The sequence below is a fragment of the Carlito syrichta genome, unplaced genomic scaffold (genome assembly GCF_000164805.1).
Source record: "Carlito syrichta isolate Samal-C Ts95f unplaced genomic scaffold, Tarsius_syrichta-2.0.1 Scaffold111560, whole genome shotgun sequence".
In the NCBI taxonomy this organism is placed as follows: Eukaryota; Metazoa; Chordata; class Mammalia; order Primates; family Tarsiidae; genus Carlito; species Carlito syrichta.
In genome coordinates, this window is record NW_007055656.1 from 103,775 (window position 1) to 125,765 (window position 21,991).

The 21,991-nt window shown below is 56.4% G+C and overlaps 3 protein-coding genes across 8 annotated transcripts in view; 1 reads left to right on the top strand and 2 right to left on the bottom strand.

Annotated features, from left to right (window-relative positions):
• The window catches only part of ANKRD52 (ankyrin repeat domain 52), a 23,124-nt gene extending 10,221 nt beyond the window's left edge, over positions 1-12,903 (top strand). Inside the window, exons 15-28 of the mRNA XM_021718298.1 lie at positions 1,505-1,616; positions 1,824-1,895; positions 2,192-2,393; positions 2,640-2,727; positions 2,804-2,921; positions 4,983-5,202; positions 5,543-5,630; positions 5,737-5,820; positions 5,925-6,070; positions 6,295-6,377; positions 6,599-6,681; positions 6,865-6,956; positions 7,378-7,532; positions 12,744-12,903. Of these exons, the coding sequence (XP_021573973.1) occupies positions 1,505-1,616; positions 1,824-1,895; positions 2,192-2,393; positions 2,640-2,727; positions 2,804-2,921; positions 4,983-5,202; positions 5,543-5,630; positions 5,737-5,820; positions 5,925-6,070; positions 6,295-6,377; positions 6,599-6,681; positions 6,865-6,956; positions 7,378-7,532; positions 12,744-12,887 (1,687 nt within the window). The 3' untranslated portion in view covers positions 12,888-12,903. The remainder of the gene's footprint in view (positions 1-1,504; positions 1,617-1,823; positions 1,896-2,191; positions 2,394-2,639; positions 2,728-2,803; positions 2,922-4,982; positions 5,203-5,542; positions 5,631-5,736; positions 5,821-5,924; positions 6,071-6,294; positions 6,378-6,598; positions 6,682-6,864; positions 6,957-7,377; positions 7,533-12,743) is intronic.
• Positions 12,864-19,469, bottom strand: SLC39A5 (solute carrier family 39 member 5). 2 transcript variants are annotated; one of them, XM_008070235.1, is made up of 13 exons: positions 19,381-19,469; positions 19,204-19,259; positions 18,618-18,660; positions 17,967-18,314; positions 17,311-17,494; positions 15,368-15,530; positions 15,037-15,206; positions 14,636-14,779; positions 14,159-14,255; positions 13,916-14,080; positions 13,664-13,744; positions 13,347-13,537; positions 12,864-13,121 (listed from the first exon to the last, which is right to left on the bottom strand). In XM_008070235.1, the coding sequence occupies exons 4-13, from the start codon at positions 18,248-18,250 to the stop codon at positions 12,978-12,980; spliced, it is 1,623 nt and encodes a 540-aa protein (XP_008068426.1). In that variant the 5' UTR covers positions 18,251-18,314; positions 18,618-18,660; positions 19,204-19,259; positions 19,381-19,469; the 3' UTR covers positions 12,864-12,977. The 2 variants fall into 2 exon arrangements, with proteins under 2 accessions (XP_008068426.1, XP_021573988.1); XM_021718313.1 differs by lacking the exons at positions 19,204-19,259; positions 19,381-19,469 and having other exon boundaries at positions 18,618-18,837.
• Positions 19,470-20,777: 1,308 nt separating this feature from the next.
• NABP2 (nucleic acid binding protein 2) overlaps positions 20,778-21,991 on the bottom strand; it is a 6,203-nt gene continuing 4,989 nt past the window's right edge. For all 5 annotated transcript variants that reach the window (XM_008070254.2, XM_008070239.2, XM_021718331.1 and 2 more), the window contains exon 7: positions 20,778-21,296. In XM_008070254.2, the coding sequence (XP_008068445.1) occupies positions 21,097-21,296 (200 nt within the window). In that variant the 3' untranslated portion in view covers positions 20,778-21,096. The remainder of the gene's footprint in view (positions 21,297-21,991) is intronic.

The window sequence follows — 21,991 nt, forward strand, 5'->3', positions numbered from 1 at the left end:
AGACTCCATCACCCAGGCTGGAGTGCAGTGGCATGCTCACGGCCACCCCAGTGTCAACCTGCTGGACTCCAGCGATCCTTTTGCCTCAGCCTTCCAGGTAGCTGGAATTACAGGTGTGCACTACCACACCCAGCTAATTTTTTAATTTTGTGGTAGAAACGAGGTCTCACCATGTTGTCCAGGCTGGTCTTGAACCTGCAGGCTCAGGCAACCTTCTCGCCTCAGCCTCCCAAAGTGCTGAAATTATAGACTTGAGCCACCGTAAACGGCCCCAAGTGACTTTTTTTTTTTTTTTTGAGTTGGAGTCTCACTCTGTCACCCAGACTGGAGTGCAGTGGCCGCTCCCAGCCACCGCAGCCTCGACCTGCTGGGCTCCAGCGATCTTTCCACCTCAGCCTTCCAAGTAGCCAGAATTATAGGCATGTGCTACCACGCCCGGTTGATTTTTTGATTTATTGTAGAGATGAGGTCTCGCCTACCCAGGCGGGTCTCGAACCCGCAGGCTCAGGCAATCCACTCACCTCAGCCTTCCAAAGACGCGGGATTACAGGCTAAGCCACCGAGCCCGGCTCCCATGTGACTTTTCTATGTGACCTTTGGCAAATTACTTAACCTCTCTTTTCTCACTCTTAGTAGGGATAAAAGTAGTATCTGCCTCATCGGATTATTATGAAGATTAAAGTTTTTTTGTTTGTTTTTTGAGTTAGAGTCTCACTCTTGTCGCCCAGACTGGAGTGCAGTGGCACATTCACAGCCACCACAGCCTCAACCTGCTGGGCTTAGGCGATTCTTCAACCTCAGCCTTCCAAGTAGCTGGAACTACAGATGCACTCTACCACACCTGGAAAATTTTTTTACTTTATTGAAGAGACAGAGTCTCATCAAGTTGCCCAGGATGGTCTCAAACCCCTGGGCTCAGGCAGTCCTCTAACCTCGGCCTACCAAAGTGCTGGGATTACAGGCTAAACCACTGTACTCGGCCCTAAATTATTTAATACACATGAAGTGCTTAGAACACATAGGAACTGCTAGCTACTTTATTATTATTATTACTGCTACTACGACTACTGAGATGTGAGAAGGCTGCCAAGGGCATACAAAGGAGGCATCTTCCTAGAGCAGGCTGGGGTGGCCTTCCAGAGGACAGGTGCTGGAGCTGCATTTGAGATGAATAGACATCTTCGGATTGTGGAAAGAGGTGTCTTAGGCAGGGGTCAGCGAGCCTGCAGGAGGAGAGCGTGATGAGCAGAGGGAATTGGTCACTACTCATCATGCCCGACGTCCTCAGAGGATAAAGGAGGGCACTGGAGCCAGAGGGGTTCAGGGCAGACCTTGAGAAGGTTGAGGAATGGGCAGGATTTAGAGAGCCTTCCCAGGGCCAGGGAAGGGTGGTATCCAGGTAGGCCTTGAGGGGCACCCTTGCCCCTCTCTCCTGGCCCTCCCAGAACTGTGCTCTCCTGGGCTGGGCCTGTCCCTGGCTCACAGTCTACTCCTGGCTCCCCAGCTGTCTGGAGTTCTTACTGGATAACGGTGCAGACCCTTCTCTGCGGGACAGGCAGGGCTACACAGCTGTGCACTATGCAGCCGCCTATGGCAACAGACAGAACCTCGAACTGGTATGTGTTGGGATCCAGCCTGCGGGGAGGGAGGTGGGGGCAGGGCACACAGTCCACTTCAGGGTTTATGGATTCTGAAACCAAAGGGCTGTTGAATCAAACGTGGTCTTTAGATCCAGGGTCTTGGGGGGAATACTGTGAGTGGGGGAGTGGGGTAACACCTTGGGAGTTCCAGGCTCTCAGCACCTGCTTTCCTGTCTATTGCAGCTCTTAGAAATGTCCTTTAACTGCCTGGAGGATGTGGAGAGCACCATTCCAGTCAGTCCTTTGCACTTAGCTGTGAGTCCCAAGTCTTCTCCTCTTGCCTTTCTTGTGTCTGCCTGCCCTGGCCCACACACAGCTGTTGGCGCTTGTGAATTTATCCTTGCTTCCGCCTTCTTACGGAGCTGTGGCAAGCAGGCAGGCGATTATCCGGAGAGGGGTGAGCACAGTGCAGGGGAAGAGGCCCTGAGGGGCCCAAGGAGCTGGCAGAGGGCTCAGTCTGGAGCCTCCCCGAGAGCCCCAAGAGCAGAGTTGGGGCAGGGAGGGGCAGGGGAATGTCCTGAGCCATGTCCATGGATCACCTCACCCGCCAGGCCTACAACGGTCACTGTGAAGCCCTGAAGACGCTGGCCGAAACGCTGGTGAATCTGGATGTAAGGGACCACAAGGGCCGGACTGCACTCTTCCTGGCCACTGAGCGAGGCTCTACTGAGTGTGTGGAGGTGCTTACGGCCCATGGCGCCTCTGCCCTCATCAAGGAGCGCAAGCGCAAGTGGACGCCCCTGCACGCTGCTGGTTAGTGCCCCCTTTGGGCCGCTGCCCTGCCCTTGCCATCAGATCCCTCCTGGATGGGGTTGGGCTAGAAGTGGTGTAGGGTGAGGAGAACGGAAACTTCAAGCGCTGGTTCGCAGCTTCCTGTCCTCAAAGATTTGTCCCTGCCTCAGGTCTTCCATAACCTCCACTCCGAGTCCTTCAGGCTTGACCTGGCCTCCCTTACCCCTCCTGATGCTGCCCTGATACAGGCTCCCTATTCTTCCCCAGCTGCCTCTGGCCACACTGACTCCCTGCACTTGCTGATCGACAGTGGGGAACGCGCCGACATCACAGATGTCATGGATGCCTATGGACAGTGAGTGTGGGCAGGGGTGGCCACAGGCTTTCCAGTCCCTGCTGGACCCTCACCCTTTCTCCTGCCCCCTCCATAGAACCCCACTGATGCTGGCCATCATGAATGGCCACGTGGACTGTGTACATCTGCTGCTAGAGAAAGGATCCACAGCTGATGCTGCTGACCTTCGAGGCCGCACTGCCCTTCACCGTGGGGTGAGTGAGTTCCTGGGTGGGACTGCTCCCAGATGATCCTCGATGTGGGCGCATAGGCCCCACCAGCAGCAGGGTGTTTGATAACTGAGAAGGCGAGCCAGGATTTTGTGCCCAGGCTTGCTGGGCTTGTTCCTGGATGAGCCCCCAACATCCCAGCTGATCTCCCTGATTATCGTGTGTTGTAACTACACAACCACGTGCTTACCTTCCAGGATCTGCCCAGGATACCTGCTGGCCCTGTCCCATCAGATAATGGTGCCACCACCCAGGTCTTTCTCTACTATCACTTGTCCTAAATTGCCTCCTCCTCCTGCTGGACTTTTTTTTTTTTTTTTGAGTCAGGGTCTCACTCTGTTGCCCAGGCTGGAGTGCAGTGGCGTAGTCACATGTTACTGCAACCTGGACTTCCTGGGCTCAGATGATCTTTCCTCCTGCCTCAGCCTCCTGAGTCCTAAGTAGCTGAGACTACAGATGTGTGCCTCCATACCCAGTTAATTTTTTAGTTTTTTTGTAGCAATGAGGTCTCACCAAGTTGCCCAGGCTGGTCTCAAACTCCTGGGCTCAAGCAGTCCTCCTGCTTCGGCCTCTCAAAGTGCTGGAATTACCGGCGTGAACCACTGCACCCTTCCCACAGGACTTATTGATTCCTAGTCTCTTTCTCGCTCTCCATTGGGCCTTCACTCCAGAACCCCACCTGGTTGTTGGCAAAGAGGAGATCCTGATCCCTTACACTTAGAAAGACTTGCAGGCTGGGCGTGGTGGCTCAGCCTATAATCCCAGCACTTTGGGAGGCCAAAGTGAGAGGACTGCCTGGTCCCTGGAGTTCAGGACCAGCCTGGGCAACTTGGTGAGACCTTGTCTCTACAATAAATCAAAAAATAAGCCAGGCGTGGTAACGTGCACCTGTGGTTCCAGCTACCTGAAAGGCTGAGGCAGAATTGCCTAAGCCTAGCAGATTGAGGCTGCGGTGGCCGTGAGTGTGCCACTGCACTCCAGCTTGGGCAACAGTGAGATGCTGACTCAAAAATAAAAAGTAAAAATAAACAGAGATTAGAGCACTGAAGTAGTTCTTTTTGTTCTTTTTGAGTTGGAGTCTCACTCTGTTGCCTAGACTGGAGTGCAGTGGCACATTCACGGCTACCCCAGCCTCAACCTGCTGGGCTCAGGCAATCCTTCCACCTCAGCCTTCCAAGTAGCTGGAACTACAGGCATGCAGCACCACACCCAGCTAATTTTTTTTTAATTTATTGTAGAGACAAGATCTCAAGTTGCCCAGTCTTGTCTCGAACCTCTGGGCTCAGGCAGTCCTTTTTCCTTGACCTCCCAAAATGCTGGGTTTACAGGCATAAGCCACTGCACCCAGCCTTCTTTTTTTTTTTTTTTTTTGAGTTGGAGTCTCACTCTGTCACAGACTGGAGTGCAGTGGCATGCTCCCGGCTACCACAGCCTCAACCTGCTGGGCTCCGGCGATCCTTCCGCCTCAGCCTTCCAAGTAGCCGAAACTACAGGCGCACACACTACTACACCCAACTAATTTTTTAATTTCTTGTAGAGACGAGGTCTCACCAAGTTGCCCGGGTGGGTCTTGAACTCGCAGCTCAGACAATCCATTCGCCTCAGACAATCCAAGGGCCTCCCAAAGTGCTGGGATTACAGGCTGAGCCACCGAGCCCAGCCCTTTTTTTTGTTAAGTAGTAATCTCACTCTGTCACCCAGACTGGAGTGCAGTGGCACACTCACAGCCACCATAGCCTCGACCTGCTGGGCTTAGGTGATCCTTCCACCTCAGCCTTCCAAATAGTTGGGACCCCTGGCATGTGCCACTACACCTAGCTAATTTTTTATTTATTGTAGAAATTAGGTCTCGCCAAGTTGTTCGTGCTGGTCTCAAACCCCTGGGCTCAGGCAGTTCTTTAACCTCTGCCTCCCCAAGTGCAGTAATTACAGGTGTGAGCCACCACACCCAACCTGAAGTGGTTCTTACTCTGGGGCCAACCCCCAGCAGCAGGCCAGTGGAAGGGGAGAGGCTTTTCACCCCCCAACACTGTGTGTCCCCTGTAGGCAGTGACTGGCTGTGAGGACTGCCTTGCTGCCCTGCTGGACCACGACGCGTTTGTGCTGTGCCGAGACTTTAAGGGCCGCACACCCATTCACCTGGCCTCAGCCTGTGGTCACACTGCAGTGCTGCGGACCCTGCTGCAGGCTGCCCTTTCCACAGACCCCCTGGACGCCGGGGTGGATTACAGCGGATACTCGCCCATGCACTGGGCCTCCTACACTGGTACAGCCGGGGACCTTCGTGGACACAAGAGCTTGTCGGGTGTATAGGGGGACGCATGGGTTGTGAGAGAGACCTGAGTTGATCTGAATCCGGAAGCAGAATAGGGCGTTAAGAAAACAGGATACGGGGAGACACCCCTTATCAACAAGGGTGCCTGAACGAAGCATATTTGTATACCTAACCCTAAACTGTACCCCACAATATCAAAATAAAAAATATTGATGTATAAAAAATAAATAAAAACATAAAAAATTTTTATGAGAGAAAAAGAAAAAGAAAACAGGATAGGCGTAGAGAACCTGGTTGTTTCTCTCCATTGCTCTTTCTTCCTGTTGCCCAGGACATGAAGATTGTCTGGAGTTGTTACTTGAACACAGCCCGTTTTCATACCTGGAAGGAAATCCCTTCACTCCTTTGCACTGTGCAGTGTAAGTCCCTTCTGCATCAGTCCCTCTGGAGGGGCTATGACCTGGGCTCAGGGGAGTATCCACTTCCCTTGTCCCTCCTGATGATCCCGCCTACTTCTTCCTGCAGAATTAATAACCAGGACAGCACCACAGAGATGCTGCTGGGAGCTCTGGGTGCCAAGATTGTGAACAGCCGAGATGCCAAAGGACGGTGAGTGGCAGCAGACATGGGGAGAAGCTGAGTTGCCTCTGCTTCCTCTTTCTGCTCAGGCAGACGCCCCTTCCCTACTCAGTGTCCCCTGACCCCACCCACAGGACCCCCCTTCACGCCGCTGCCTTCGCGGACAATGTCTCTGGGCTCCGGATGCTGCTGCAGCATCAGGCCGAGGTGAACGCCACTGACCACACTGGCCGCACTGCGCTCATGACGGCGGCTGAGAACGGGCAGACTGCTGCTGTGGGTGTGTAGGGGCCACGTGTGAAAGGGAGGCTCCCCTGGGGTGTTGGCACAGTCACTTGGCCCTGCTTGTGGGGCTGGCTGGGGCTCAGGAAGCCGGAGGGGGGTCTTTGGATGTCTGCCCCTCTGTGAATAGGATGCAAAACGTGTGCAGCTGGGAGGGTGGAGCGCCCAGAAGGCTGCTACTCTGGGGGAGGCGTCAGTCCCTCTATCATGTGTCTCTTGTAGAATTTCTGCTGTACCGAGGGAAGGCGGACCTTACTGTGTTGGATGAGAACAAGAACACGGCCCTCCACTTGGCTTGCAGCAAGGTACTGCCTGAGTGACCGGGGGCGGGCGGGGGGCTGCATGAAGGGCAGGGCATTCTGAAGGGGGTCGGTCTTGGAAGCAGAGAGGACTGGAGCAGAAGTGACGATTGTCCAGCCTGACTGGTGGGACAGCTCCCTGTGTGCCTACCACCCTCCCCAAACCCTACCCTGTGGCTGTCACAAGTTCACATCACAGGTCTCCGCTCTCTGTTCCCCTCCCTCAGGGCCATGAGAAGTGCGCCCTCATGATCCTGGCAGAAACCCAAGACCTTGGCCTTATCAATGCTACCAACAGTGCGCTGCAGATGTGAGTGCCTGGGAAAGGGGGCTCCTGGCTGGGGGAGGCAGGTGGGTGAAGACAGAGCAGCCCCATCCCAGGGGCTCTCTGGAACCCACTGTATTTGTTCAGCGCCCTCACCACCCTGCTTGTGTGGAAGGGCAGCTTGGCATCCCACTGGCTTCATGCTCCTTCCTTTTTTTTTCTTCCAAGGCCACTCCACATTGCTGCCCGGAATGGTCTAGCCTCTGTGGTGCAGGCCCTGCTGAGTCGTGGGGCCACAGTGCTAGCTGTGGATGAAGAAGGTGGGTGGGGTCCAGAGCCCCCCGCCTCTCCCGGGTTTGGGGTCAGGGACATTCTTCAGGAGGTGACTTCTTAACCTTGCTATAAATGAGATTTTCTTCCCAAGGGAACTCTTCAGAGCAGGGACCCAACACCAGTACTCTGGAGTCTCAGAGGGGAGTCTGATGGAACTAGGTGGAGCCAGCAGGGTCAGGAAGACCTCCCCACCCCCAGGCTTTCCTCCCATGCTCCGCCCTTTACCCCACATTCTGAGAATCTGCCTGTCAGCCTTCCTGGGCCCCCGTCGCCCTTGCATTCTGACCATGCTGGGTGCTGCCTGCCTGGGCTCCCCCCACAGATAAGAGACCTCAGGGCCTGGGGGTGGGGTGGATGGGACCCAGGGATGCAGAACCCTGTGCCTCAGTTCTCCCCTTGGCCCTGCAGGTCACACCCCAGCACTGGCCTGCGCCCCCAACAAAGATGTGGCAGACTGCCTGGCCTTGATCCTTTCCACCATGAAGCCTTTCCCACCCAAGGACGCCGTCAGTCCTTTCAGCTTCAGCCTGCTCAAGAACTGCGGCATCGCAGCCGCCAAGACGGTGGGTGGCTGTGGCGCCCTGCCTCATGGGGCCTCCTGCCCCTACAGCCAGGAGCGGCATGGCGCCATTGGGTTAGATGGCTGCTACTCTGAGTAGCCCCCTCCGGTGTTCCTCCCCCTGCCGGTGGCTTGATATCTAATTCTATTTATTTAGAAAAAGTCTAAACATTTAGGGCACTTTAAAGGAGAACACGACTGGGTGGAAGGGACGGAGCGGGGGAAGGAAGCACTGGGGAGCAGCTGCTTGCCCCTTTGCCGTACCATACTGGCCTGGCAGGGGTCTGGGACTGACAGGGAGCACCCCAGGCCCTTGGTACCCCCAGGGCCCCCCCTTCTGCCAAGTGTCCCAAAATGATTGCTAAATGCCTGGCTTTCCTCTCTTTGACTCCATCTCTCAGCTCCCCTTTCTGCTGCCAGCTCCCCCACTCCTCCTCTGACTCTCCTCTCTGTGCCCCTCCTCCTCTTTCCCCACTGCCAGGCAGACCCCCTCCTCTTCTTCCATACCCATCACTGCCTCCCTGCTCGGCTGGTCCCTCCATCCCCGCAGCAGTGAGAAGCCTTAATTTCTGGTACTGTGTGAGCACTCTGGGGGTGTCCCCCTCCCCCTTCAGGGGCAGCTAGAGGACAAGGGGGGAGGGTATTTAGCACTGGGGCCTGGAGCTTTCCCTCCACTTCTGTACCCTGTCATCCCTAAAGTTCAAATGCAAAACACTTGAAGCAGCAACTACTGTACCTGGGCCCCAATCCTGCACTCTCCCCTGGCTCCTCATATGCAAATCAAGGGCTGGTTCTGCCCCCACAGCCTGCCCCTCCCCCCCCCCCACTCCTGGCCTGGCCCCGTAACCACGCACTTTAACCTTGCTTCTTTCTTTTAACTTCTTTTGGGAGAGCAGAGCCTGCGGCCATTCCCTCCCTGGCTCTCCTTTCCCCAAATTTTGAGGCTTGTCATGAATTTTTAAGTAAGCGTTTTATCCTTTAGGGGAAGAAACAAATTAATTTCCTGCCCATTTCAAAACAGCCCTAGTATGTCCTGTGTGTTTCAGGCATGTGTTTGCATGTATGTGGAGGAGGGCCCGTGTTCTTCCTCCTGTGCCCCGAATCCCACAGTTCCTCTGTGCCCCTGACTGCCTCCGCCTTCCTTTATGTCCAAGAGTACCCACTGTCCCTAGTCACTCCTGATCTGAAGCCAAAGATGGTGGGAGGGGCAGGGCTGGCTAGGGACCATGGCTACTTGGGACCCAGGCTTCCCCTCCAGTGTGAGGAGGAAGCTCTGGTCTAAGAGATGATGGGATAGTGGGGCTTGGTCTCTGCCTCCCAGCAGTGGGGAGAGATGGAATTGAGCTAGGGGCTGCACTGAGAAGATCTCTAAAAGTTGCACCCCACAAGCCAAACTGGGCTGGAGTGAGGAAGGGGCAGTTTTCTCTTTAAATGTAGCATTGAATTTGGCCCTGGTCCCTTTAAGTGCTCTGTCCACCCATCTTCTGGTGAAGCCCCCCGGACAGCTGGACCCGTTCAGTAGCCCAGTGTTCCCTTCCTCACACTCAATACCTCAGCCAGGGGCCAAGACACAGAACTTGAATAGAGGTCCTGCACCCCCAGCGCATCCTCGCCCAGTTTGGCTGCCATCAGTATTGTCCCCTGAGAACTGGACAGGCTTCGTTTACACAGTACAGGGTCTCCCACCGGGGTACCCCTCAACCTCCTTCCCCCACCCACGTTTGCTTTATTCGCAATCTTACCCATTTTCCCGCCGTGTCCCCGCATGTCTTGCCACCCTTACCAAGGGTGGGCTGAGGGTAGAGGGGGCGTCCCAGGGACCCCTCCCTCCCCAGCAGACACCCTTAACCATACCTCATGCTGGTTCCCTGAAGCCTGGGGTGTTTGTCCGAGTCCTTCTCATGGTCCCCTTCTACCCTCTCTGCGTGTCTTGCTTCCTCCAGTCCTCAGTTCCTAAAGCATTTCAAGGCTTCCAAATGACCGTTATTGGTGAGAAGGGTTGTGCAGCTTTTTGTTTTCATTTTTGTTTTCAGAGCCAAAGGGCCTTGCGATGCCCCTCTTACCCGCCTCCCTTCACCCCGCCCTCCCCTCTACGACAATCAGTGTGACCTCTCTTAAGGGCTGCAGCCCCACCCCCACCCCTGCTGGTTCTGCAAAGCTTGCCCCGAACTCCAGTTCTCTCTCCTAACATCTTCCCATTCCTCTTCCCATTCCGCCCCCTTCCTCTCATCTTGGTGCTGGGAATTCGATGGTGGGGGCAAGGGGAGCAGGGGATGGGTCCTCAGAGAAAGCTCGGGTGTCAGTCGTGTTCTCCTTTATCGACATTTGGCAATGACAGGAAGAGTCTGAGTATTTGTCGGGAGCCCCCTTGTCTTGCGAGAAGAGATTTCTGGTGGCTGTCTGCTCCCTGCCGCCCCTCCGCACACTGTCAGCAGTGCTGGGAGGTGGTGGGGAGTCCTCTGTCCCCCCTCATGTGGCTGTGAGGAGGCCTGGGGGACGAGCAGCCTCCTCTCTTTATGCCAAAGGAAACCCCACACCCCACCCTGGGCTCCCAGCCCCTAGTGTTCTTTGAAGCATTTTGACCATTCTCATGGCCACATATTTATTTTAATATTAAGATTTTTTTTTAACCTCTTTGACTTAAACGGGTGTGGAGAAGTAAAACAGGCAGAATGCCCCCCAATCTTAAGGGGGGGAGGGAGGGGAGGAGACACCTCCTTCCCTTCGCCCTCTTCCCCTCCCCCTCTCCCCACCACAGCTCTAAAGCACTTGCTTCAAGTAATAAGCACTTTTGTGAAAAGGCCTATTTTAAGTGAGGACCCTGGGAGCAGCCCCAGGTCCCAGCAAAGGAGACAGAGCGACGGCTACATAGGAGACAGGGAAACAGACGTGTGAATTAGAGGGTGAGATGACAAGAGCCAGTTTTTCGTTTCTGATTTCTGGGGGGATGTTTCTGATTGGGCGGTGGCTCTGGTAGGGTTGTGTACTATCCTTCAGAAAAACAAATGGCACAAACTGTGGGTCCCAGGATGGACCGACAGACCCGGGTCACTGCCACTGTCCAACTGAGACCGACGGGCCACCTCCCCTGCCCCGTGGCCCCCTGAGCCATAGGACTGCTGAAAACCACTGAATGTACAGCCCAGGTTGGGGTGGGGAGCAGCCCCTGGGGGAGGGGCTTCTCCTTTTGTTTGGTGCTGTGGGGGGGGAGAGGTGAGACTGAGGGACTGTTACCCCGTGTAGACACGTTCCTTGGGGTGGAGGGGCTGAGGCGGGCCTGCCTCCCTCCCCAGCCCCAGCCGTGGCCCTCTTCCTTCCTCGCCCCTATCCGTTTTGACTGTAAGTCCAGCTCACCTTTGCCTTCAATATGTAACCAAAGGAAAACTCAATACTGTTTCCACCACTGTCTGCCCACCCAGCACCTTCTTCCTCCCTGGACCTAGAAGGGGAGAAGAGGCTGGGGGTGGGGTGCGCGGGGCCAGAATGAACGGTTCTACAGCTCTACCCCCAAAACCTTCTCCGGGTCTTGGAAAGGGTCCTCAGAGATGGGGCTGGGGCCAGGCTGGCAGGGCTGAGAGCAGGCACACCGTGTGTCTTGTGCACGCGCATGCCACTCTGTCGAAATGACTCCAGTGACCGTGCTCCAGCAGGGAGGCCCCTTCCTCCCAGCCATTTCTCACCCTCTCCCCTTACCCGGTGTTCATCCCCCACCTTCCTTCCCACCGCAAAGGAAAATAGCCTTACAGACCCTAGCCCAGAAACCCTACTCCGGGGCAAACCAGTATGGGCCCCCATCCCACTAGTTGAACCCTACCTTTAAGAAGGAGGGATAAGGAACAAAGCAGCCCCTTCTCCTCTCATCATGGTGGCTCCTGCCCTCTGCGACCTTGACCCAGGTTGGGCAGGGCAGAGGTGAGGAGTCAGAGGACCAAGCCCAGTGGTCTGGGAAGAGGAAGGTGAGAGGAAAGGGTCTTGCCTGGGCACTCCTTCCTCCCAACCCAGCCCCTAGAGAAGCGACCAAATCCCAGAGACAGGGAAGCTGGGTGGTGAGGGTCTGCTCTTTGAATTACTTGAAGGTACTGACTCCAAGGCTGCTGTTGCCCACTTAGGTGTGAGGGGGACACTGTCACTGCATCTGGGAGGGCGAAGGGTGGCGGTGCCGAGAGGATCCGCCCTTGGCCCTTGCTCCTTCCTGCTTAGCCCTTTCCCTGGGGAATCTGGAAGCCTGACTCTGCCCCCAGGGAGGTTGGGGAGAGCCTCCCCTCCCGACTCCACCCTCACTCTGGGCACCCTCTCCAATTGCACTAAGTAGCTGTTGTGCCAGTCTTCCCCCCACCCCGGGGGGTCTCTGCTTCCAGTCTTCTCCCCCCCTCTGCCTCCGCTCCCATCCCGGACAATCTCCTCGGTCCCCTCGTATTCCTGGATAGCTCAGCTTTGTGTGTGTGTGTTTGGGGGGGTGGGTTCTGGCTGGAGTGGGCACGGCAGGGGTTTGGGGAAGGCTGGGGAAGGATGGAGGAGGAGTCTCCTGCCCCCTCCCCCAACTCCAGCTGCAGGAGCCTGGGAGGGAGGTGCCTCCTGCTGCCGAGTGTCTCGCAGATGTGCCAAAATGGGGCGGGTGGGGGGAGGGTGCCTGGCAGAGCAGCCCCCAGGGTGGCTCTCTCAAAGCAATACAGTCCCCTGCCTGGGGGACAGCAAGACAGGGGAGAGGGTTGGGCGGGGACCTGGGAGTTCCCATGTACAGCTATGTATATTCAGGGGTGTTCTCTGTCTGGTACCCACTGTGGGCATCTCTGTGTGTGTGAACCTCCCCTTCCCCATGCCCTGCATGACCTGTGATGCTGCAGACACCACCATCCTGTGTGCAGGTGTGTGTTGGGGGGCACGGAAGGGCATGTTCCATGTCCTGTTGCACCCTCCACCCTGTGACCCATGTACTCGGTTGTAGGAAGTAAAGAGAACTGAGCACAATTCACTGGATTCTAGTGGAATCTTTCTCTAAGCAATTTCCCCATGCCTGCCCTCTCCCTGCCCCGGATCATCCGTGGTGCTAGTGTTGGGGTCGGGGGTGTTTCATGCTGGTGGGCAGCAATAAAGGGCAGCTGTGCCCAGACGGCTGCATCCCCAGGGTGCCGAGGGCAGCAGGTAACGTGGGGACCTCCATGCATCTGCCCTGCCCCCCTCCCCCCTGGGCTAAAGCACAATGCTCTCCCTGCAGATGGATGACCCTGCACCCTCCAGGCCCCCACTCATGTCCCCCCAACCTGCTTCGAGTCCTCCCACCACATCCTGGTTTTCTATGCTGTTTTGGTGCAAGTACAACTGTCGTAGTCCTGGCTTTGGGATGGGTTCTGTTTATTAAAATCCTGTTGCTCCTACCGGCCCTGTGTCCCGCCTCCATTCCTGGGGCTGGGGGGAAGGAAGGGCGACCCGGACCCCTTCGCCCGGCCTGTCAGTCCTCAGAGGCCCAGGGCAGGAGCTGCTCCTCCAGCAGGGCTATGGCCAGCACGAGGCAGCCCCCCAGCAGCAGCCCCAGCCCCTGCAGCAGCACGTGCAGCCCCAGCAGGGGCTCCGGAGGACGCAGTAGGGCCGGCAACTGCAAGGAGAGACAGTATCAGGGTTCCGGCCGTCTCTGACCTCAACGGCCGAGGGGGAGGGTGTCCGAAAATGCCAGCAGCCCCCACCCCAACACTTCAGTCCCCTGTTGAGTCGCTTTCGTCCTGTGGTCTGACACCCTTCCCAGCGCTGGCTGGCGGTGGGATGGCAAGCCTGACGCCTCCCGCCCATGCCCGCCTCCCGTGCCCTGCTGCATGCCTCTCACCATGTCCACAAGGGCCACGTAGAGGAAGACCCCGGCGGTGACCCCAAACACCCAGGGAGTGAGGGGGACAGGGCCCAAACTGAGCCCCACCCCCAGGGCGGCACCCCCCAAGCCCAGGGCTCCGGACAGGAGGCTCAGCAGCAGCAGCTGCCGAAAGGACAGCCCCGCCTGGAGCAGCATCGCAAAGTCACCTGTTGGGGAGACAGGATGACGGGAGGGGAGGGGATAACCAAGGCTGCCCCTCACCCGCCGCACCCGCCGGCCTCAAGCTCCACCCCTTTCTGGACTCCGCGCCACCCCTCTTCTGCCATTCCTACCCAGTTCGTGGGGCAGCTCGTGGCAGAAGACTGCCAGGGTGGTGCTGAGGCCACTGGAGAAGCCGTCGGAGAAGGCAGCACCTGGGGCCGGCGGAGCGGACGTTGTCAGTCCAGAAGAGTCTCTTCAGGAGCTGCCTCTGCTTTCCCTCCGTAGCCCTCCCGTCCTCTCCCAACAGCCCTCCTGGCCCCAGCTCATTATCAGGAGCCCGGCCTCCCGTCGGACCTGCCTCCCTCTGCTCCCGCCCAGCATACCTATGGCCAGCCCATCGGTGAGGTTGTGCAGCCCATCGCCCAGCAGGACCATCCACGTGATGTTGGCACCACCCCCGTGCCCATGACTGTGGCCTTGGTGCCCAGGAGGGGCTGGGGCTGGTGGGGGCTGGCTGTCCTGCTGCCTCTGGCCCTGGGCCCCTGGCTCTGCAGGAAGGAGGACAGTGTTGGTGACACCAGTGAGGACTGTGAGCTGGAAACCTCTTCGTTTTCTCCCCCAGTCACCTGGAGCGGCCTGTAGGGGCTGGAGGGCCATGCCCCCACCATCCTCCGGGTCCAGGTTTGGTGCGGCGAGATCCCTTCTTTTCCGCCTACAGCAGCTCTGAAATAGGAGGGTATCCCTCCTGGTGGAGGAGGCAGCAGCCGCTGGGGGCTAAGGGGAGGCCAGGCCACAAGCTGGGAAAACGAACACCTGGTTCCACCTCTGGCACCTGGGATGTTCTTTGGCCTCTACCCTCTTCCCTGGTCGATCCCTCCCCCTTTCTTGTTGACTTGAACTCAAGCAAGGACGCCATTTGGCCAGAAGTCCTGGGTCTGTGCTTAAGAAGCCCCCACCTACTCTGTTAGCAGATAGATCCTGTACAACCCGGCAAACATCAGAGATCCGGGAGCACACACCGCCCCTCACCTCCAGACTTGTTTGGCCAGTTCTTGGCTAGGACTCTAGTCTCGTCAGAAGGAGGAGAAAAGGGTGTCACTCACTGGCCTGAGCCCTTGGTGCCGCCGCAAAAGCCCTAGCATATTCTCCAACACGAAGAGCAGGAAGAGGCCTCCAAGCACCGACAGGCCTGGTCCCAGGTCCTCCTCTGGTCGTCCGCTAGTTCCTGCATGCCACCCTTCTTGTGCCTGACAGAGAAGAGGTCAGGGTGGACCCTGAAGGCCCCAGCACCCAAGAACATCCCCCTCCCATGTGGGGCAGGGCAAGCCTTCACCCTTACACTCTACCAGAAGGAAGCTGTGGGCTGAAGCCAGGGGATCAGGGAGTGAGATGTGGGAGCTGGCAGACACCGGGAGAGGATGTCCTACGTATGACTGGGGACACTTGGGTCCATGGAGGCCATCCACCACTAAGGACAGGGGTCTGAGGAGGTGGCTTCACATACATGCGGTAGCAGGTGTAGCAGTGCATCTCCACAAAGAGTGCCCACGGCCAGGGCCCCCAGGAAGCCCAGCAGTGGCCGCAACAGACGAGGTCCCAGGAGCCGCAGCAGCAGCAGGGAGAGAGGAGCAGGGAGGCTGAGCACCAGGACCGCCAGGGCACTATGCAGCAGGGCTGGAGAGAATCAGGGGCTGAAGTCAAGCCGGGGCAGAAGGGAGGGGCCCAGAGGTATGCTGCAAGGAGAGGCAGGATCCCGTGAACCTCCTTCCTTGGCATGGGTCCCACTCCCTACCACTCCCTACTCCCACCCCCCCCACCCACCCCTACTCACTGACCAGACAGTAGATCCCCTGGGGGTGCAGGGGCTGGGGCTTGGATGCAGACACGGCTGTCGATCTGATAAAGCAGGGCTGGGCACAGCAGAGCAAACTGATGAGGAGTCAGAGGAGCAGCGGGGCTCAGGCCGAAATTGACCAGCAGCTGAGAGCCGTTCAGACACTAGGAGAGTTGGGGGTGGTACATTAGGGAATCAAGACCTTTAATGTCTGTCCTTCCATCTTCTGGATCTTTCCTACGGTCCCCTTTGCTCACACTGGCAGGTGCATTGGGGACTGGGGCAAGGGTACTCATAATCAGTGTGTGTCAATTATGAGTATTTAGGGAGACTGAGGGAGGGTTCCCTGAGCCGAGGTTGAGGTGGCAGTGAGCCATGATCGTGCCACTGCACTCCAGCCTGGGGGACAGAGACCTCAACTCAAAAAAAAAAGAGTATTCAATCCAATGCAAATATTCAATTCCATGCAAATCCAGTGCCGGTGAACATTGTTGTCCTTTCCCTTCCTCTCAAGACCCAATCATCACGATCATTTCAGATCATTTCACTGATGATGGAGCGGACAACTAGCACTCTCCATGCCAGAATCTCAGACAGGAGAGGGGCCTGAGCCGCCTGCCAGCCTGCCTCACAACAGCCTGTCACGTGCGCAGCCAGCCTGGCTCAAGCGCGTCCTGCGCCTCACTGGGCCAGCTGTGGGGTTAGGCACTCTGTCTACCCCCAGGTTTATGGGAAACGAGTTCTCTGACTTTATAGATGTAGACAACCATCCACTCCCTGCTCCCTAGATAAACAGCCCCAGTTTCCACCTGGGCTGCTTTCCCGGGACTCTCTGCTCCACCAAGTGTGGCCCTAGACTGGGTCTCGGAGCTCTGGGTGTAGGCTGAGCTGCTGAGCCCAGAGGGGACATATTTCACTAATGAAATAACAGACTCTAAGACCACATTGGGCTTTTTTTTTCTTTTTTGAGTCAGAATCTCACTCTGTCGCCCAGGCTGGAGTGCAGTGGCACACTCACGGCCACCGCGGCCTCAACCTGCTGGGCTCAGGTGATCCTTCCACCTCAGCCTTCCAAGTAGCTGGAACCACAAGCACATGCCACCATGCCTGGCTAATTTTTTTTTATTTACTGTGGAGATGAGGTCTTGCCATGTTGCCCAGGCTGATCTCGAACCCATGGGCTCAAGCAATCCTCTTGCCTCTGCCTCCCAAAGTACTAGGATTATAGGTATGAGCCACCATGCCCAGCTGGTATTTTTTTTTTTTTTTTTTTTTTTGAGTTGGAGTCTCACTCTGTCGCCCAGACTGGAGTGCAGTGGCCGCTCCCAGCCAACGCAGCCTCGACCTGCTGGGCTCCGGTGATCCTTCCGCCTCTGCCTTCCAAGTAGCTGGAACTACAGGCACGCGCTACCACACCCGGCTAATTTTTATTCATTGTAGAGATGAGGTTTTGCCAAGTTGCCCAGGCAGGTCTTGAACTTGTAGGCTCAGGCAATCCACTCACCTCAGCCTCCCAAAGGTGCGGGATTACAGGCTGAGCCACCAAACCTGGCTGATTTTTTTTTTGAGTTGGAGTCTCACTCTGTCGCCCAGACTGGAGTGCAGAGGCCGCTCCCGGTCACCGAAGCCTCGACCTGCTGGGCTCCGGTGATCCTTCCACCTCAGCCTTCCAAGTACCTGGAACTACAGGTGCATGCTACCACGCCCAGCTAATTTTTTGATTTATTGTAGAGATGAGGTCTCGTCAAGTTGCCCAGGCAGGTCTTGAACCTGCGGGCTCAGGCAATCCACTCACCTCAGCCTCCCAAAACGTGGGGTTACAGGCTGAGCCACCGAGCCCGGCTGGGGTGTTTTTTTTAAGTAACTATTAAATATTGACTCTAAACATTTCAGGCCATCTAATCCCATGGCTTCTTCCCGCTCCCTAGAGACGGTCAGACTCACATCCTCATTTAGATGGTCAGCCAACGAATGGTCCAGCAGCAGAAGCCTGTGAAAGAGGTCCAGGCCCGAGGGGGCTGGCCCATGGGGCAGGTGGGGGGCCTTTGACTGCTCCAGGTCACCCCACCCCGAGGTACCCAGAGGCATCCCTGCCCAGACATCCACACTCAGCGCAGGGTCCTGCAGCCTGGAAAGGGTGAGACGGCAAATCAGATCTACTCCTGTGCTCTCAGAAAACCACCTTGCAAGGCCCCCGGGGAGCTTAGGGGAAAAGGGAGGGCCAGCCATTGGAGTGTCCGTCCTAGCAAGACCTGAGAGTTGTCCCTTTATGGGAGTGTCTAGGAATGGGGGCTATGGGGATGACAGAAAGCAAAAAGAGACTGGCCAAAAGTCTATGAATTGGGAGCCAAATCAGTCTGGAGACACTGAGCATTCAGACTAAGAGCAAGACATCTGGGGCCTAGGGATTAAGAGGAGGAGAAAATTGGAAGGCAATAAAGGTAACAGGGGTCTTGAAGGGACACCGAGGAGCTGGGCTCTGAAGAATTGTAACTCCAGGGGTCTCATTTTAGGAAGTCAGATGTAGGCAGCTGGGGAGACTGCCCTAAATACTTCGAGGTGCCAGAGATGTGTCATTGTGGGGGGGGAAGGGCTAGTACCTGTGTGTGGAATTGTCTCCGGCTGGGGCTGCTGCCCGACCAGCCAGAGGCCCATGGTGTCCCAGGCGAAGTCCCTGAACTCGGCCCAGCCCCAGGCTGTGGAGAAGCCGTGCCAGGCCCCCTGCGGTCAGCGTTCCATTCTCTCCATACAGGCCAAACAGCTGGGCCAAGTAATGGCTCTGCTCCTGCTCAGCAGGGCCCAGGTTGGGGACTGAGGCCCCCACCCTGGCCAAGACCATCCACACACACAAGCCAGCCAGCAAATGACTCACTGGGGGCCCCATCACTGGGGCTTAGAGGCTCTGGTTCCAGCTTCTATTCGCCCCGGAACATCCTGAGGACCGTGCCCTGGAAGAACAGGAGCGGGTTGGAACTACCGCTCTACCTGCGGCTCGGGTCCAGGGGAGAGCCGTCACTCGTAGCCCTCTTCCCCACGAGTCCAGTGGCGGCCTCTGTTCTAGCCCTCTTCCTCCCTTCCCATCGGCTCCTGGTGCAGACTCTTGTTGGCCAGCTCCTGAAGCACCTCCCTGCACCCCTAATCCAGAGCTGACCCTGCATCCCCTGAGCTCCATCCTCCCAACGTTGCCCTACTTCTGTATCTCCCCTCAACTCCCAGGGCCTCACTCCTACTGCCAGCCTGAGAGCCGTCACCTCGGGTCCCCTGTCAGGCCCTGCTGTGGATGTTAAGAGGTTTCTGAGTCAGGGAGGGGAAGTCCAGGCTCGGCGTCCAGGTGCCCAGGTGGAACAGAGGCCACGTCATGTAGAAGGCTGAGATGGACAAGCCCCCACCCCAGCCCACCTGCCTTGGGGCGGGGTCAGGGGTGGGGCCAGTGTGGGAAGGTTCACATCAGAGAAGAGTTAATGGTTCACTGGTCTCTGGGACTGGGGTCAAAGGTCAAACTCTGCTGGGCCCCTGAGTAGGGAGGGGCCACTCTTTGCCCCTGGGAAAGTCGCATGGCTAAGGAGAACCTGGGCCCTGTTTTCTCCTCTTAAATAATTCATGCCACCCCTAACCCAGCTAGTACCATTTTAGCCCTTTCCCGCATAAACTCCGACCCCTCCTACCTTACATCTGGCACTGAACTTCATCTCCGACCCCCATCCCCATGTTCCCTGGGGAAGTTGGACCAGGTTTCCCTAACCTGGAGAGGAGGGGAAGAGGCAGACAGTGGCAAACCCAGATACATGCGGGAAACCCAGATACGTGGGGAAGAAACTGTTCCTAGCTGTTTCTCACTCCAAGAAGAGTGAGAGCCGGAGTCCTGGGAATTCATGACCAGGAAAGGGGAAACCCTGGTGGGAAGACAAGATGAAGACCTATGCTCCCTTCAGCTCTAAGATCTGGGTCTAAGATCAGGTGAACAAAGTCTGACTGGCGGTAGGGATCGGTCCAGGGGGTCGAGGCTGGTATTACCTGACAGCAGGAGACAGGAAGGACGCCCAGAAGAAGGGGGACCCAGCCTTCTAGATTCCAGCTAGGGGGTAAGCAGGCAGGCGGGCAAGGGTCACCTGCAGGGAGGGGGCAGGGGAGGGACACTACCTTAAAGGGGCAGGTCGCTTTGCCTAGCCATCTTACATGTAACCCATCCACTTTCCACCTCCCAGGGACACCTTGCCTTCCCATATGCCTGGCTGCTCACCTCTTCCTTTCCTTTTTTTGGGGGCGGGGTTTGAAGTCTCACTCTGTCACCCAGGCTGGAGTGCAGTGGCATACTCTTGGTCACTGCAGCCTCGACCTGCTGGGCTCCGGCGATCCTTCCGCCTCAGCCTTCCAAGTAGCTGGTACCACAGATGTGTGCCACCACACCTGGCTTGCTTGTTTGTTTGTTTATTCATTCATTTATTTATTTATTTATTTATTTATTTATTTATTTGGAATCTCACTTTGTCGCCCAGACTGGAGTGCAGTGGCCGCTCCCGGCCACCGCAGCCTCACCTCCGGGCTCCGGCAATCCTTCCGCCTCAGCCTTCCAAGTAGCCGGAATTACAGGCATGCGCTACCACGCCCGGCTGATTTTTGATTTATTGTAGAGATGAGGTCTTGCCGAGTTGCCCAGGTGGGTCTCGAACCCGCGGGCTCAGGCAATCCACTCACCTCAGCCTCCCAAAGGCGTGGGATTACAGGCTGAGCCACCGAGCCGGCTTATTTATTTATTTATACCTGGAACTACAGGCGCGCGATACCATGCCCAGTTAATTATTTGTCTTATTTTATTTTATTTTTTTGAGTTGGAGTCTCACTCTGTTGCTCAGACTGGAGTGCAGTGGCCGTTTGCGGCCACCGCAGCCTCGACCTGCTGGGTTCCAGCTATCCTTCCTCCTCAGCCTTCCAAGTAGCTGGAATTACAGGCATGCACTACCACGCCCGGCTGATTTTTTGGTTTATTGTAGAGATGAGGTCTCACTGCCCAGGCGGGTCTCGAACCCGTGGGCTCAAGTAATCCACTCACCTCAGCCGCCCAAAGGCGTGGAATTACAGGCTAAGCCACCGAGCCCGGCTTAATTTTTTATTTTATTGTAGAGATGAGGTCTCATCAAGTTGCCCAGGCAGGTCTTAAACCCGCGGGCTCAGGCAATCCATTCACCTCAGTCTCCCAACGTGCTGGGATTACAGGCTGAGCCACCGAGCCCGGCTATTTTTTTGACTTATTGAAGAGATGAGGTCTCGGCCAGTTGCCCAGACTGGTCTCAAATCTATGGGCTCAAGCAGTCCTCTTGCCTCTGCCTCCCAAAATGCTGGGATTACAGGCATACGCCACCGCACCCAGCTGAACCTCTTCCTTTTCCCACAAAAAGTAAGGGAGTCCAATACAGAGTGATAACATTTATTAGGAAGGAGAGATTTCATATGACTCCCATATAACACACAGAAGAAACAGATGGCAACTGTTGTGTCTTAAGAGGAAGGAGGATGGGCAGAGGGTCCAGCTTCAGCTGGACAATGGGGGTTGGGGGTATGGGCTTAGGGTGGATAAGGCCACTGCTCACCACCCCTCCAGTGAAGTTTAGTGGCTAAAAGGCTGTTACACTACCACCCCATCCCAAAGCTGCAGCCCAGTAGAAGGCTGTTTTGCTCTCCGGCAGATGCTTGGGACGTGGTTAGTGGCGGGAAAAGAGGAAGAGTGTCTTGCTATCTCTTGCTGCTCCTTCGGGTTTCTTTGCCGTTACTAACAGGGTTGCTGGAGGAGCCGGGAAGGCCTGCAGGTGTGTGGTTGGGCTGGCTTCGAGTAATTCGGGTGCTGGGGGGGTGGGAGGGCGTGTGAGGGGGATGCGGACCACCACCAGGACCTGGTGTGGCACTCAGTCCATTCCCGTTCTGGCTCTCAGAGGCTAGTTGTGGGAGGAGAAGAAACACAGGAATTAGAGAGTGAAGGAAGCAAAGGGTCCATCCCAAGGCCTACCTCCACGCTCCAAAGAGTGCGGCAGTCTTCACCATGCACAACTGCACGTTAATGTGATTGGACCCAGTGCAAAAGGATGTGGGAAGCAAGTATAAACGGAGCCCCAAGAAGACTCAAACGATCGTTCTGGAAGTTGCTATGTGGACCCTGGTATGACATTTGTCTCCCTTCCTCACCTCTGTATCACTGGGAATCAGACCTAGAACTAGCTATTTAGCACTGGGCTCAAGGACCTCTGATAAAATTGCCTTTACCAAAAGCCACTGTAAACTGGAGAAGACTGGCAAGGGAAGGGCCAGAAGTTTCTGTGTTAACACGTGAGGAGGATCTTAAAAAAAAACAAACCAAAACTGATGTGTATGTGTGTACCATGACGATAATATTCATTTGAGAAAATATAGATGCCAGGCTTGGGGGCTCAGCCTGTAATCCCGCGCCTTTGGGAGGCTGAGGTGAGTGGATTGCCTGAGCCCGCGGATTCGAGACCCGCCTGGGCAGCAAGACCTCATCTCTACAATAACTCAAAAAATTAGCCGGGCGTGGTAGCGCATGCCTGTAATTCCGGCTACTCGGAAGGCTGAGGCGGAAGGATCGCCGGAGCCCAGCAGGTCGAGGCTGCGGTGG